The sequence below is a fragment of the Gorilla gorilla genome, chromosome 4, assembly GCF_029281585.2.
Source record: "Gorilla gorilla gorilla isolate KB3781 chromosome 4, NHGRI_mGorGor1-v2.1_pri, whole genome shotgun sequence".
NCBI lineage: Eukaryota > Metazoa > Chordata > Mammalia > Primates > Hominidae > Gorilla > Gorilla gorilla.
In genome coordinates, this window is record NC_073228.2 from 9,726,341 (window position 1) to 9,741,970 (window position 15,630).

At 51.1% G+C, this 15,630-nt stretch overlaps 1 protein-coding gene across 13 annotated transcripts in view; it reads left to right on the plus strand.

The window, feature by feature from the left end:
* Window positions 1-15,630, plus strand: part of CSNK1D (casein kinase 1 delta) — a 35,510-nt gene that overhangs the window by 6,133 nt on the left and 13,747 nt on the right. For 8 of the 13 annotated variants that reach the window (XR_008680370.2, XR_008680372.2, XR_008680371.2 and 5 more), the window contains exons 2-4: window positions 1,790-1,900; window positions 12,658-12,806; window positions 15,139-15,367. Coding sequence is in view for 10 of the 13 variants with exons in the window: in XM_055389355.2 (XP_055245330.1) it covers window positions 1,790-1,900; window positions 12,658-12,806; window positions 15,139-15,367 (489 nt within the window). In the remaining 3 variants the exon portion in view is untranslated. Of the gene's footprint in view, window positions 1-840; window positions 862-1,789; window positions 1,901-6,054; window positions 6,382-12,657; window positions 12,807-15,138; window positions 15,368-15,630 lie in introns of those variants that run through there. The other 5 variants (XM_031011640.3, XM_031011638.3, XM_063705993.1 and 2 more) reach the window with 4 other exon arrangements.

The following is a 15,630-nucleotide window of genomic DNA, read 5'->3' on the forward strand; positions in this document are numbered from 1 at the left end:
AGTACTCTGAAGAGTCTCTGTTGATAGTAAGTGACGTTCTTAAATCTAGAATGGTCACTGGCGGTGACCCGGTGGTGGCGATTCCTGTGGAACGCAGCAGTGGCAAGGGGTTTGGGGCCCAGGCTGGAAGTGGCACATCTCATGCCACCATCTGGGCAGACGAGGGGCTTCCTGGGTGTTCAGTGGACGTGTGTGGATATCAGCAGACTGCTCTAGTGCTCACTTGACCTTACTCTGCTTTTCATCAGGGAACCTTATCTTAAAGAGCTGTAAAAGAAACTGTTAACCCATTCATCTACACAACTCTCATGAAACAGACGTCAGACCTCACCAGTGATCTCCATTGACAAGAGAAACCGAGTCACTAAGAACTAGCCAAGTTGCTTTGCCCAGCACCACACTCTCTCAGGGAAGGAAGTCTCCCAGGGCTTTGGGCTGCCGAAGCTAGTGTGAATTCTTTTCCACATAGCCACGCTGTTGGGAAGGATTCCAGTGTCCTTTTTTTTTTTTTTTTTTTTTTTTTTTTGAGATGGTGTCTCGCTCTGTCACCCAGGCTGGAGTGCAGTGGCGCGATCTTGGCTCACTGCAAGCTCCGCCTCCCAGGTTCACACCATTCTCCTGCCTCAGGCTCCCAAGTAGCTGGGACCACAGGCACCCACCACCATGCCCAGCTAATTTTTTGTATTTTTAGTAGAGATGGGGTTTCACCGTGTTAGCCAGGATGGTCTCAATCTCCTGACCTTGTGATCCGCCCGCCTTGGCCTCCCAAAGTGCTGGGATTACAGGCGTGAGCCACCGCGCCCGGCCGATTCCAGTGTCTTATACTCTGAAGGGACTCGTGAGGGAAGAGGAGAGAGCTGGGTATGTACTGTGTGCAGCTTCTTTTTCTCTCCTGTTCTGTTAAAGCTCCTTGGATGCCTCATGCAGTGGATTTGGGGAAGGCTTTGGGCCAGATTCAAACTCAGGAGCATTTGTGGGTGAACCTGAGAGGGATGGTGGTTGTCACATTTGTCATTTATTGGAGTAAAGCAGAGATGGAACATTTCTAGATAAAAAGTGTAATTTTGCCTCCAAACTCATAGTCCAATCGTCATGGTATTAGATGTGTCATTGGTTTTAGCCATAGACTGATGAAAGATGTGTGACCGGTGCGTGTTGGTAGGTGGTACATTTAGGGTGTTGAAAACAGGCGATTCATCTGGCTTTGTGTCCCCAGGAAGGGAGAAGGGCCTCCCTCCACCTGGTGGAGGGTGTTTGCCTGCAATAGGTTGGCTAGAGATGACTCCCGCTGCCTGCGATGCCAGGCCTGGGTGGACTGGGACTGTGGCTATTGGGTAAAAACCTAGCCCTTCCTCAGGGGGAAACTCAAACCACCCCCTCGGAGGCCTATCAGGCAGCATGGAGAAAAGGGAATGGCACCGTGGAGCTCTACCACAGGCTGTCTGGGGCGGGCAAGTGCAGGGGCCCTGGGCAGGGCTGATGGGAGGATGCAGACCAGAAGGGCCACTGTGGAGAGGGAGCTGCAGCACCTGGAGACTGGTGGGCGGGTGATGGAAGCCGCATAAACTTTCTGTGCAGTTCAAATTTGTCCTGTTGTGAAAATGGGAATATGGATAACTTCCCCCAGAGATGTGTCAGCCGATTAGCCCGCCTTACTATGCTAGGAAGGAGAACGCATCCCTCACTTGGTCCTTCATGGAAAACACATAGTGCTTGTTGTTTCTCCAGCATGTTGGGTTATTTGGTGGATACCAGGTAATTCCTGTTGTGGTTTTCTTTCTTTGCCAAGGTACGGATATTGCTGCAGGAGAAGAGGTTGCCATCAAGCTTGAATGTGTCAAAACCAAACACCCTCAGCTCCACATTGAGAGCAAAATCTACAAGATGATGCAGGGAGGAGGTAGGTCCTTTACCAGTCACAGAGGAACACCAGGGTTCTGTTTGACAAGGGAGAACAGCAACTCAGCATCGCTGGTTAAAATAAACCCAAAACTGGTTCTGGGCAAAAGGGAGGGTAGTGTTCTCCACACCCTGACAAAGCAGTCACAGCTTCCTTCAGAGAGTCTTGGGTCCAGAGACCCTCCCTCAACACAAAGAAACATCTTATGGGCCGGGCATGGTGGCTCACGCCTGGAATCCCAGCACTTTGGGAGGCCAAGATGGGTGGATCATTTGAGGTCAGTAGTTTGAGACTAGCCTGGCCAACGTAGTGAAACCCCATCTCTACTAAAAATACAAAAATTAGCCAAGTGTGGTGGCATGCACCTGTAATCCCAGCTGTTTGGGAGGCTGAGGCAGGAGAATCGCCTGAGTCTGGGAGGCAGAGGTTGCGGTGAGCCGAGATCACGCCACTGCACTCCAGCCTGGGCGACAGAGTGAGACCCTGTCCCCCCCAAAAAAAAAAAAAAAAAAAAGTCTTATGCTATCTTGTCCTTTTGTTTAAATTTTGCTTCATATTGGGTCATGGTGTCTGAAATCAAGAGTTTGTGTGAATAGGCCAGACGCAGTGGCTCACACCTGTAATCCCAGCACTTTGGGAGGCCGAGGCGGGCGGATCACGAGGTCAGGAGCTCGAGACCATCCTGGCTAACACAGTGAAACCCCGTCTCTACTAAAAATACAAAAAAAGTTAGCCGTTCGTGGTGGCGGGTGCCTGTAGTCCCAGCTACTTGGGAGGCTGAGGCAGGAGAATGGCGTGAACCCAGGAGGCGGAGCTTGCAGTGAGCCCAGATAGCGCCACTGCAGTCCGGCCTGGATGAAAGAGCGAGACTCCGTCTCAAAAAAAAAAAGAAAAAAGAGTTTGTGTGAATTTCAATGCATGCTCCCCATGGTGTCTTGTGCCCCTCAGTGGTCACTGGAGCTGTTGCCAGTGGCACGTGTGTTGTGCAGTGGGGCCTTCCTGATGTGTGATCCCTGAGTGAGGCGTCTGCTCTTTCGCATGCTTTGCTTATAGCTTGGGGGAAGTCCCTTCACACTCTCTGGGCTTGTTTTCTCCTGAGCAAAACAAGGGTTTTGAACTTGGCGACCATCATGACCTCTTCCAGCTCAGTTACTGTCCCAGTTCTGCGAGCCCTCAGCCCAGGGCCTTAGGTACCTGGTGTTCAACGGTGGGCCAGGTATGGAGCAGAGCGCTCCCGTCCTCACCTCAGAGTCCAGCTCTTGTGAGTTCCCTGGACTTTCAGACAGTTCGGCTGATGGAGCAGGAGGGTATTCTCTGCGGGGATTTCAGAGCCATGAAGCGTGTGTCTCAACAGCAGAGCTTCGGTCTGGCAGGAGCCCTCTTTGGGAACAGAGCTTTTTGTCTGAAGAGTGGCTGTGCCACGTCTGTGGAGCCCTCCCAGTGAGAAGCCTCCGCGGCACATTTGTAGGTGGATGGTTGGGTGAGTCCCCTTGGGCAACTGGCGAAAGGAAAACCTGTTCAGGGCCTCTGTTAGCCCTTTTGTCACGGGAAAGGGAGGACTGTTGATTTGATTCTTTGACATCTTTTCTCAGCACAAGCACGTAATCTGTGCTACTACAAGAAACCGACATTTCTAGGTTTATGTGACACAAAATATCTTTGGCAGCACCTGTGGTCCTGGGGAACCCGTTACAGAGAGGGGCATCCAGTGTGTCCTATCACGGGCCTCACGTGACCAGAGGAGGCCACAGGAATGAAAAATCCCATCACCAACCCAGGGAAAGCTCAGCAGAGACTCCGCCCTGGGAGCCTGTCTGGCGGCCCTTGGTGGTGGACTGGCTTCTCAAGGGCCTGGAGCCTGCCTTGCCTTGAAGGTGTGACGAGCCAATAGAGCAGGGTGGTGCAGGGTGTGGCCTTGGCCTGCGGGAGCCTGGTGCTGGGGTCGAGTAAAACCTGCAAGCTTAAAAACACCTTAAGTTTTTACGAGAGATGTCTCCAGGAGAACTTGCAAGCCAGGGGTACACAAGGGCAAAGGGAAGAAAGCCAGTCCTTAGAAGCCCGGGATGGTCACTGGGGAAGCCAACCCTGAACCAAAAAGTAGCTACGTGGTTCCCGACAGGACTTCTCCACTCGGCACTAGTGCCGTTTGTAGTGGTGCATTCTCTGCATGGTAGATGTTGGCAGCACCCCTGCCCCTAGTTGTGATACTCAAAACTTTCTTCAGACAGTGCTGAAGGCCCCTGGCAGGCAAAGTTGCTTCCCCTGTGGCCGCTGGCTTAAGAGAGTAAAGAAGCCTGCACCTTCCTGTTCGTGCCCATGCACCTTCTCTAGGATCCTGGAAACCAAATAGGATTTCAGAAATGGATTTTCTCCCATTTGGGCTTCGAGTGCATTGCCATGTCCCTGACCATTCCAAAATGTAGGTCAGGTCTTCTGTGTTAAATGCACAGACACCTGGTGGATACTGTCAAGGTTTTTGTTTTTGTTTTTTGTTTTTGTTTGGAGACAGAGTCTCACTCCATTGCCCAGGCTGGAGTGCAATGGCGCAATCTTGGCCCACTGCAACCTCCGCCTCCTGGGTTCAGGCCATTCTCCTGCCTCAGCCTCTGGAGTAGCTGGGATTACAGGCATGAGCCACCTTGCCTGGCTAATTTTTGTATTTTTAGTAGAGACAGGGCTTCACCACGTTGGCCAGGCTGGTTTTGAACTCCTGATCTCAGGCGATCTGCCCACCTTGGCCTCCCAAAGTGCTGGGATTATAGGCGTGAGCCACCCCCCGCCCATCGGATACTGTAAAGATCTAAAGATCTGCATTTTACAAAACAAATGATGTCCGAGAAGGCAAAAGGCCTAATTCTGGTGGTGGTTCTTGAATTCACTTTGAGACTAAACCGGGGAGTTGACAAATAATGGGAAGAAATTGTTTCATCCAGAAGCCACCAGATCTTGCCCCTGCCATTCTTGTGCAGTGACTGCTATGGATGATGCAGATTGTCCCCTTGTGCAGATTGTCCTGTTATGGGTGGTACAGATTGTCCCCTTGTGCAGTGTTTGCTGTGGGTGGTCCAGATTGTCCTGCTATCTCTGAAAAAAAAGGCAGCAAGCACCACTCATTGCGGTTTTCCTTCCTTTCACGTGAGAGTCAAGTGGTGGTGCCAGGTTCTGATCTTTACGTTTGCTTGATGGATACTGCCTTCCAGGAGAAAGCTCCACGGCGAGTGCATTCTGTTCTCTGCAGCTTGGGAAGAATGAGCCTTAAAAACACACCGGTCACTGCCCATAGCAGCCCTGGGCAGTGGGTACTGAGCTCTTCAGCCTTATGTTGCAAATGAGGAAACTGGGTTTAGAAGGCTGTGTAACTTCACAGAGGACAGACTTGAACTTGGGCATTCTAGTCCCCCAGGCTACTGCTGAAGCAGCTGTCTGCTGCCAGAGAAGGAAATGGCGGCCACCCTACGTGGCCTTCAGCTGTCAGGAATGTGCCCCAGATGCTCCCACCTGTCCCAAATCTGGTTGGGAAAATAGATTCAATACCTGAAATAGTAGAAAGAAACTAAAAGTAGCTATGTTGGTGGAAGATTTGGATAGACACCTAGTTTTTATGAAAACCGACTGGACTGGTGGGCAAAACCTGGGGACAGTTGTAACTGCTCTTTCCAATCCTAACATTCCCCAAAAGCAGCTTTAGCTCACTCCCTCCTTGGGGAACCCCTCAGCAAAGGACATTTACTTAGTTCACAGCTGCTTTTGGTCAAGGCTGAGATGGTAGGCATGGTTTGAGGGAGGGAAGAGGGGAGTACGTGTGTAGAACCCGGGCCATTGGGTGAAGGTTCTGTGGCTGAGGGTGGGCGACTGTCCTCCATCATCTTTTTCTTGTGAAATATTGTACAACACCAAAGAATGTATGTAACATGTACGGTATCGAGGACATTAAAATCAACAACCAGGACCCTGCCCTGCCCACCTGAGAGGGAACACTCCCTGTGGAGCCCGTTCGCCCGCCCAGCCCCATGTCTGTGCCAGGACCTCGCTCACCTGTTTGTAAATTTTTGTTTCTTTATCATCCTACAAGAAACTTTTTTCAAAATCCAAATAATGAAATTATCTAGAAACATTTTAGTTATATAAATCATTTTAGGGTTCAACTGCTGAAAACTTCATGAAAATTTCTATTTGCATTAATGCTCAGTCCCCACATTTATATTGAAACTTTTCACAGATGAGAGTGGAGCATGTCTTCATGTATCTGGCCTTGTCCACCCGATTTTTATCCCCACGCATATGTTTAGCTACCTTCGGGCACCATGAAGGAAAAGTGTTGAGACGACAAATAGCAGCATGAGTGGCCGCTTCCCACCGTGACAGCACCTGGGCAGGGCAGCAGGGTGGCCCTGGATGACTGGCACACTTGGGCGCAGGCAGCCTTGGTTCTCTTTTCAAACCCATTGGCTTCACTTGTTCCTGCAGAATCACCGGTAGCAGTAAGTCCATAGAGCACAAGTGCATTGAGAGGCAAGAGCATGTTGCTTTCACTGTATTTTATCCATTCTCTAATGCCATGGATGACGGGGTGCATTGTTACTTACAGCTAACAAAAGGGGTGATTCTGCTGAGACATTTGGGGGGTAGGGAGGAAAAAGAAACAGGCCAGGTGCAGTGGCTTACATCTGTAGTCTCAGCTACTCTGGAGGCTGAGGCAGGAGGATGGCTTGAGTTCGGGAGGTTAAGGCTGCAGTGAGCTGTGATGGTGCCACTGCCCTCCAGCCTGGGTGACAGCAGGACCCCTGTTAAAGAAAGATGGTGTCAGTAAATACATCATCAGTCACATCAGTCAGTACACCATCAGTCAGTACACCATCAGTCACATCACTCAGTACACCATCAGTCACATCACTCAGTACACCATCAGTCACATCACTCAGTACACTATCAGTCTCATCACTCAGTACACCATCAGTCACATCAGTCAGTACACCATCACTCAGTACACCATCAGTCACATCACTCAGTACACCATCAGTCACATCACTCGGTACACCATCAGTCACATCACTCGGTACACCATCAGTCACATCAGTCAGTACACCATCAGTCACATCACTCAGTACACTATCAGTCTCACCACTCAGTACACCATCAGTCACATCACTCAGTACACCATCAGTCACATCAGTCAGTACACCATCACTCAGTACACCATCAGTCACATCACTCGGTACACCATCAGTCACATCAGTCGGTACACCATCAGTCACATCAGTCAGTACACCATCACTCAGTACACCATCAGTCACATCACTCAGTACACCATCAGTCACATCACTCAGTACACCATCAGTCACTACGCCATCAGTCCCATCAGTCAGTACACCATCAGTCACATCACTCAGTACACTATCAGTCTCATCACTCGGTACACCATCAGTCACATCAGTCGGTACACCATCAGTCAGTACACCATCAGTCCCATCAGTCAGTACACCATCAGTCACATCACTCAGTATACCATCACTCAGTACACCATCAGTCACATCACTCAGTACACCATCAGTCACATCAGTACACCATCACTCAGTACACCATCAGTCACATCACTCAGTACACCATCAGTCTCACCACTCAGTACACCATCAGTCACATCACTCGGTACACCATCAGTCACATCACTCGGTACACCATCAGTCACATCAGTACACCATCACTCAGTACACCATCAGTCACATCACTCGGTACACCATCAGTCTCACCACTCAGTACACCATCAGTCACATCACTCGGTACACCATCAGTCACATCACTCAGTACACCATCAGTCACATCAGTCAGTACACCATCAGTCACATCACTCAGTAGACCATCAGTCTCATCACTCAGTACACCATCAGTCACATCAGTCGGTACACCATCAGTCAGTACACCATCAGTCACATCAGTCAGTACACCATCAGTCACATCAGTCAGTACACCATCAGTCACATCACTCAGTACACCATCAGTCACATCACTCAGTACACCATCAGTCACTACGCCATCAGTCCCATCAGTCAGTACACCATCAGTCACATCACTCAGTATACCATCACTCACTACACCATCAGTCACATCACTCAGTACACCATCAGTCAGTACACCATCAGTCTCATCACTCAGTACACCATCAGTCACATCACTCAGTACACCATCAGTCACATCAGTCAGTACACCATCAGTCTCATCACTCAGTACACCATCAGTCTCATCACTCAGTACACCATCAGTCACATCACTCAGTACACCATCAGTCACATCAGTCGGTACACCATCAGTCAGTACACCATCAGTCACATCACTCAGTACACCATCAGTCACATCACTCAGTACACCATCAGTCACATCACTCAGTACACCATCAGTCACATCACTCAGTACACCATCAGTTCAGATGGATCATGAGTCCATGCCACATAGTCTTGAATACATGAAAGTTTTAGTGTTACGCGATGCGGTCTGTATTCTGTACCTTTCTTTGACCCAGAGTATTCCTGAGATTCTTCCCCATCGATTGCAGCTCTAGGTAATTGATTTTCATTGTTTGATCATCTACATAGCTGTATACAGTAGCTTCGTCTGACTCATACTGCGTTGAGCCCTGGGGAGCTTCTAGCATTTGCTGTTAGGGACAGTGCTTTTGTGCACATCTTGTCCATGTGTCTGGGGCACACATGCCAGCACCTACGTGTGAAGGTGCAGTGGCTGTTGCTTGGTATGTGCAAATGTCCAGTTCTGCAGGATAACGCAGACGTCTGCATATTGATACGTATCGATTTTTCCAAGGTGGTTATGTAGATTTCCATTCCCCCCTGCAGTGCAGCCAAGCTTTGTGTAACCCACATCATCCTCAGCCTCACAGCACTGTTTTCAGCAGGGCAGAGGGTGAAAAAGGCAGAAATAAAACTGCTGTTACTGGCATGTGATGTGATGTAATTTCCTACATAGGGATCTCAGAACAGATTAGAGAGTTTAGCAAATTTAAGATCAAAATATAAAATCGATTCATTTTGTTAAACCAACAATTTAATTGGTTACAAAATGTAATTTAAAACATACTGCTTACAGTAGCAAAAAGGTATCTGGGGTAAATTTTAAGACAGATAAGATCTGCATGCAGAAAATATATAAACTTTATTGAAGGACATTTAAGGAAGATTTGCTTAATTCTCCTCTATGTTCAGAGAAAGGAAGATGCCAGGTGTCACGTCTCCCAAAGTTGCTCTTAACATTCAATGACGTTCCCGTCGACATCCAGCCACTTCTCTTTCCTGACAAGGTGACTAGAATTCACTGAGAAGAGTGCAAGTCCAGGATTAATTAAAGCACTTGTGAAGAAGAGGGCCATTTGCCCTGCAAACACCAGCACTTACCATAAAGCTGTCGTGATGATACTTTGTGTAGTTCTGGCCACGAGAAGGGCTTAGAAGGAGGATAGCCTAGAACACTGAGCACACCGGGCCTCAGGGGTTTCTAAGTATTTATCATTCTCTGTTAAGAGGAATCCTGAGTGCTTGGAGAAGCAGCTGATTCCAGGGCTGGGGCAGAAAGAAAGAAGGTGAATCTGGAACACGTGGCAGAAAGAAAAGAATGGCAGGCATTTGTTATGAAGGTACGGGAAAAAGCTTGAAAGGTGATCTGTTGCCTAAATTTGGGACAGTGAAAACTCCGAAATGAGTATTAAGAAGAAGGAACTGTGACTCATTGGAGTGGAGAAAGGAATTTGGGAATCCGTAATGCTGCATCTAGAGAGAGAAAAGAATTCACAAATCCGTAATAAGGTTGAGTATCTGAAACACCCAAAATCGGAAACTTTATGAGTGCTAACATGATGCTCAAAGGAGATGCTAATGGGGGCAGTTTGGATTTTCAGATTAGGGATGCTCGACTGTGACGTAGAATGCAACTATTCCCAAATCTGAAAGTAGATGTGTATTTGCATATATATAATATATAAATACATATTTTCAAGTTTGTATATACATTTATGTTTTTATATAAATATATACATATATATAAAAGACCAAAACATAAATACACATATATATGTATATGCCTCATGCCTTTAACTTTTTTTTTTTTTTTTTTTGAGACGGTCCCATTCTGTCACCCAGGCTGGAGTGCAGTGGTGCAATCACGGCTCACTGCAGTCTCGACTTCCTGGGCCTAAGCCATCCTCCCACCTTAGCCTCCCGAGTAGCTGGGACTGTAGACACACAGCACCATGCCTAGCTAATTTTTAAAATTTTTTTGTAGAGACGGGGGTCTCACTATGTTTCTTTCTGGTCTCAAACTTGGACTTAAGTGATCCTCCCACTTCCACCTCCAACGTGCTGGAATTATAGGCCTGAGCCTGGCCAGTTAAAAAACTTTTCGACGGTGGAATACAGTCGAAATCTGTAGTAACGTTTCATGGCTTTCCCTGCTGATGTGAACATCCGGGTCTGTTCAGTTAACCTCTTACTCCAGGTTTGTTTTCCACTTTGGATGCCGGACATTGAGAATGTCACGCATGCTGTGCTCTTCCACGTTCTGCAGGCTCCTCCTCAGCTCTCTTCTGGGATGAGGTTGGGTTCCATGGATCTGTTCAGTCTGGGGTTTGTGCTTATGCTCCCAGCAGTGCAGGGGGCAGCCCAGGGCGCCCTCTCACGGCTCCTTCCCGCCCTCAGGCACAGCTGTCATTGGCTGGCACGGCTGTCAGTCATTGGCCGGGCCCAGTGTTGTGGAAACCACCCTGTGATGTGTGAGGCTGTGTGTTTTGTTTTTTCCCTTAGTTACTTAAGGTGTGAGGGCGAATCAGTCCCCTATTACTGTTTTTGTTAGAAGTAGAAGTAACTTTAACACTTTAAAAAAAAAACAATAGCATCTCTTTTTGACGCTGAGGGCAGAAACTATTTTTTTAATGTAAGATACTGAAAGCACTCATAAAGCAAAAGATTGAGGCATTCATATTCATGAAAAGTCTTTTCATCAAGAAACTCCAGAAGAAAATAAAAAACATGCCATTAACTGAGAGATACTTGCCTCACAAAAAACCTGCAGTGGTTTAGTATCTAGAAGTTATAAAGAACTACTATGAATAGGAAAAAGATACCATGATAGAAAAACATAGCCAAAAAAAAAAAAATACATGCCTTCAGAGGAGAGGAGATACATGTGGCCAGTAAAATGAGCTGGGCATGGTGGCTCCCACCTGTAGTCCTACCTACTCAGGAGGCTGAGGCAGGAGAATTGCTTGAACCCAGGAGGCGGAGGTTGCCATGAGCCGAGATGGTGCCACTGCACTCCAGCCTGGGTGACAGCGAGACCTCGCCTCAAAACAATAAAATAATGAAACAATTTTTTAAATGAATTGAATTTCCCTAGTGGTACCAAAACTTGCTTTAAGACTAAACTAAAAATCTGTCTTGCCATGGAAGGACATAAAAGGTTTATCCAGGCCGTTCACAAGCCGTATGTGTGTAGAGCCATGTGTATAGTTACGGATCCAGTGCTGTGAAAACATACCGAAAAAACATGTTCTTGTGGATATGAGAAAAAAAATAGCACCAAAGGACGTATTTTGGGGGTGGCATTTTGAGAAACCCGCCTGTTGCTGCAGCATTTGAATTTGACTGTGGCGTGAGGCTGCGGTGCACATTCCTGTGTGTATTTTTACCAGCATGTGTTTTCCATCTCTCTGAGAATCTTCTTGTGGTCGTTGACTTTTCATACGTAGCGTCTTGGGTGAAGTGTCCAGGTCTTTCACCCATTTTTTCTAAAATGGATTTTTTTTTTTTTTTTTTTTTTTTTTTTTTTGACAGGGTCTTGCTCTGTGGCCCAGGCTGGAGCACAGTGGTGCCATCACGGCTCACTGCAGCCTCCATTTCCTGGGCTCAAGTGATCCTCCTGCCTCAGCCTCCCAAGTAGCTGGGACCACAGAAGCATGCCACCACACCCACCTAATTTCCAGAATTTTTTGTAGAGACAAGGGTCTCCCTTTGTTATCCAGGCTGGTCTCGAACTTCTGAGCTCAAGCAGTCCTCCCGTTTCAGCCTCCCAAAATGCTAGGATTACAGGCATGAGCCACTGCACCTGGCCCGTGTGCCTTTATAGTGTTGATTATGCCTTCAGCACTGATACTATGCAGCCATCTTCAAATTCTTCCTGTTGGATTTATTGTGTCTTTATTTTCACTTCCCTGATTTGTATATTTCAATCCTGGGTTACTGTGTAAATCCCCAAAAAGTTTTCATTGCTTTTGCTTTTCTCTTATCCAGTCAAATACTTCTACCAACATCGGAGTAATTGAACATATTTTCTTCTCTCACCTAACCCACGGTAGCTGCTTTCTCTCCTCCCATCTCCGGTGTGACGTTTCTGGTGGGCTCTGCTGGTCCTTTATGCCTGAGCTCTTTCTTTCCCACATCGTGGCTGCTTCCTGTGTCTCCTGCCCCCCTGCCCTAGAAGATGGGAGTCAGGGAGGTGGGGCTTCGATCCCCTCCTTGTCCCCCTTACAGCTCCTGTCTGCTTGGCCCTCATCCAACGTCTGCCTCAGGCCATTTGCTAATAGATGGGGCCTAATCTCGAGGATGGGTCCCTGAGGAGCGGCGTTGCCGGGGTCTTCTACCTCTGCCACCCCTCCCCCGTTCAGGGTTGTCACCATGACCCCTTGGTGTGCACAGTGCAGACTTAGTGTGGAGCTGAGGCAGGGCCTGGACTGAAACACTGTGTCTGATTTCCTTGCCTAGTGGGCATCCCCACCATCAGATGGTGCGGGGCAGAGGGGGACTACAACGTCATGGTGATGGAGCTGCTGGGGCCAAGCCTGGAGGACCTCTTCAACTTCTGCTCCAGGAAATTCAGCCTCAAAACCGTCCTGCTGCTTGCTGACCAAATGGTAAGGACTGTTTCCTGACAGTTGGCACACACTTGCTGTCTGATAGAATCAGCCACTCGCTTGTGCTGTTCTCGCCATTGTTATGGCCGTTAATTCACAGAGGAAATGGAAATGTGCTGAGCCTCAGCCTTGAGGCTCCGGTGGCTCAGCTCACTGGCTTCTTGAGGCTCCGGCGGCCCAGCTCACTGGCTTCTCGAGGCTCCGGCGGCTCAGCTCACTGGCTTCTCGAGGCTCCGGCGGCCCAGCTCACTGGCTTCTCGAGGCTCCGGCGGCTCAGCTCACTGGCTTCTCGAGGCTCCGACGGCTCAGCCGACTGGCTTCTCGAGGCTCCGGTGGCTCAGCTGACTGGCTTCTCGAGGCTCCGGCGGCTCAGCTGACTGGCTTCTGGAGGCTCCGGCGGCTCAGCTCACTGGCTTGTCGAGGCTCCGGCGGCTAAGCTGACTGGCTTCTTGAGGCTCCGGCGGTTCAGCTCACTGGCTTCTCGAGGCTCTGGCGGCTCAGCTCACTGGCTTCTCCAGGCCCCGGCGGCTCAGCGCAATGGCTTCTCGAGGCCCCGGCGGCTCAGCTCACTGGCTTCTGGAGGCCCCGGTGGCTCAGCTCACTGGCTTCTGGAGGCTCCGGCGGCTCAGCTCACTGGCTTCTCGAGGCCCCGGCGGCTCAGCGCACTGGCTTCTCGAGGCCCCGGCGGCTCAGCTGACCGGCTTCACGAGGCCCCGGCGGCTCAGCTGACCGGCTTCACGAGGCCCCGGCGGCTCAGCTGACCGGCTTCTGGAGGCTCCGGCGGCTCAGCTGACTGGCTTCTGGAGGCTCCGGCGGCTCAGCGCACTGGCTTCTGGAGGGTCCGGCGGCTCAGCGCACTGGCTTCTGGAGGGTCCGGCGGCTCAGCTCGCTGGCTTCTCGAGGCTCCGGCGGCTCAGCTGGCTGGCTTCTCGAGGCTCCGGCGGCTCAGCTCGCTGGCTTCTCGAGGCTCCGGCGGCTCAGCTCGCTGGCTTCTCGAGGCTCCGGCGGCTCAGCTCGCTGGCTTCACGAGGCTCCGGCGGCTCAGCTGGCTGGCTTCACGAGGCTCCGGCGGCTCAGCTCGCTGGCTTCTCGAGGCTCCGGCGGCTCAGCTGACTGGCTTCTCGAGGCTCCGGCGGCTCAGCTCACTGGCTTCTCGAGGCTCCGGCGGCTCAGCTGGCTGGCTTCACGAGGCTCCGGCGGCTCAGCTCGCTGGCTTCTCGAGGCTCCGGCGGCTCAGCTGACTGGCTTCTCGAGGCTCCGGCGGCTCAGCTCACTGGCTTCTCGAGGCTCCGGCGGCTCAGCTCACTGGCTTCACGAGGCTCCGGCGGCTCAGCTCACTGGCTTCTCGAGGCTCCGGCGGCTCAGCTCACTGGCTTCTCGAGGCTCCGGCGGCTCAGCTCACTGGCTTCTCGAGGCTCCGGCGGCTCAGCTCACTGGCTTCTCGAGGCTCCGGCGGCTCAGCTCACTGGCTTCTCGAGGCTCAGCTCACTGGCTTCTCGAGGCTCCGGCGGCTCAGCTCACTGGCTTCTTGAGGCTCCGGCGGCTCAGCTGACTGGCTTCATGAGGCTCCGGCGGCTCAGCTCACTGGCTTCTCGAGGCTCCGGCGGCTCAGCTCACTGGCTTCTCGAGGCTCCGGCGGCTCAGCTCACTGGCTTCTGGAGGCTCCGGCGGCTCAGCTCACTGGCTTCTCGAGGCTCCGGCGGCTCAGTTCACTGGCTTCTCGAGGCTCCGGCTGCTCTGCTCGCTGGCTTCTCAAGGCTTCTGGAGGCTCCAGCGGCTCAGCTCACTGGCTTCTCGAGGCTTCTGGAGGCTCCGGTGGCTCAGCTCACTGGCTTCTGGAGGCTCCGGAGGCTCAGCTCACTGGCTTCTCGAGGCTCTGGTGGCTCAGCTCACTGGCTTGGAGGCCACCTTCTCGGTACCAGCATAGCACGTTTCCATTCAGTGGGCTCCTCAGTCTCTCAGGAACACACGTGATTCCTAAGCGCCTCCGTGCAGTTTCTCTGCTAATCCTGGTGTGTAGTCTGTGCAGAGAACAGTGCTGGGAGAGACCGATGTCTAGTGGCGGGTTGTCCCCTCTCTGTCGCCTCACCTCTGTTTTGTGGGAGCTGAAGGCAAAGCGCCTAGGCCTGTGGAGGGTGGAGTGTGGAGGGTTGCTGCAGGCACCTGGGGGAACAATTTGGTCAGTTCGGCGTCCCCCTCGCTAATTGTTAAACTACCCTGCTGTGGCTGAGGGGCAGGAACAACGCAGCCACTGGCGTAGTGTCCCACAGTTGAGCGTTCCCTCCCTGAGACTGCCCTGGGGTGCCATCTTGCGCCCTTGCTCTGCTCACAGATCAGTCGCATCGAATACATTCATTCAAAGAACTTCATCCACCGGGATGTGAAGCCAGACAACTTCCTCATGGGCCTGGGGAAGAAGGGCAACCTGGTGTACATCATCGACTTCGGGCTGGCCAAGAAGTACCGGGACGCACGCACCCACCAGCACATCCCCTATCGTGAGAACAAGAACCTCACGGGGACGGCGCGGTACGCCTCCATCAACACGCACCTTGGAATTGGTGAGCCCCTGGGCGTGGGGTCACTGACCTGGGGTGCCTTTGGGCGCGTCCATGCCTCAGCCCAGGGAGAGGCCAGCCTCTCGGGGAGCTGGGGCTGCAAGCATGTCATCAGACCTTGGCGGCAGACAGGCTGGCTCGTGATTGCCAGGTGTATGGGGGCAGGCGGATGCTGGGACATTTCTGAGTCACCTGTGATGTGTTTGGGAATTTCCTTAGTATGCATGAGGGGCAGCTCTGGGTGAGAGTGATCTGGGCATGTGTGT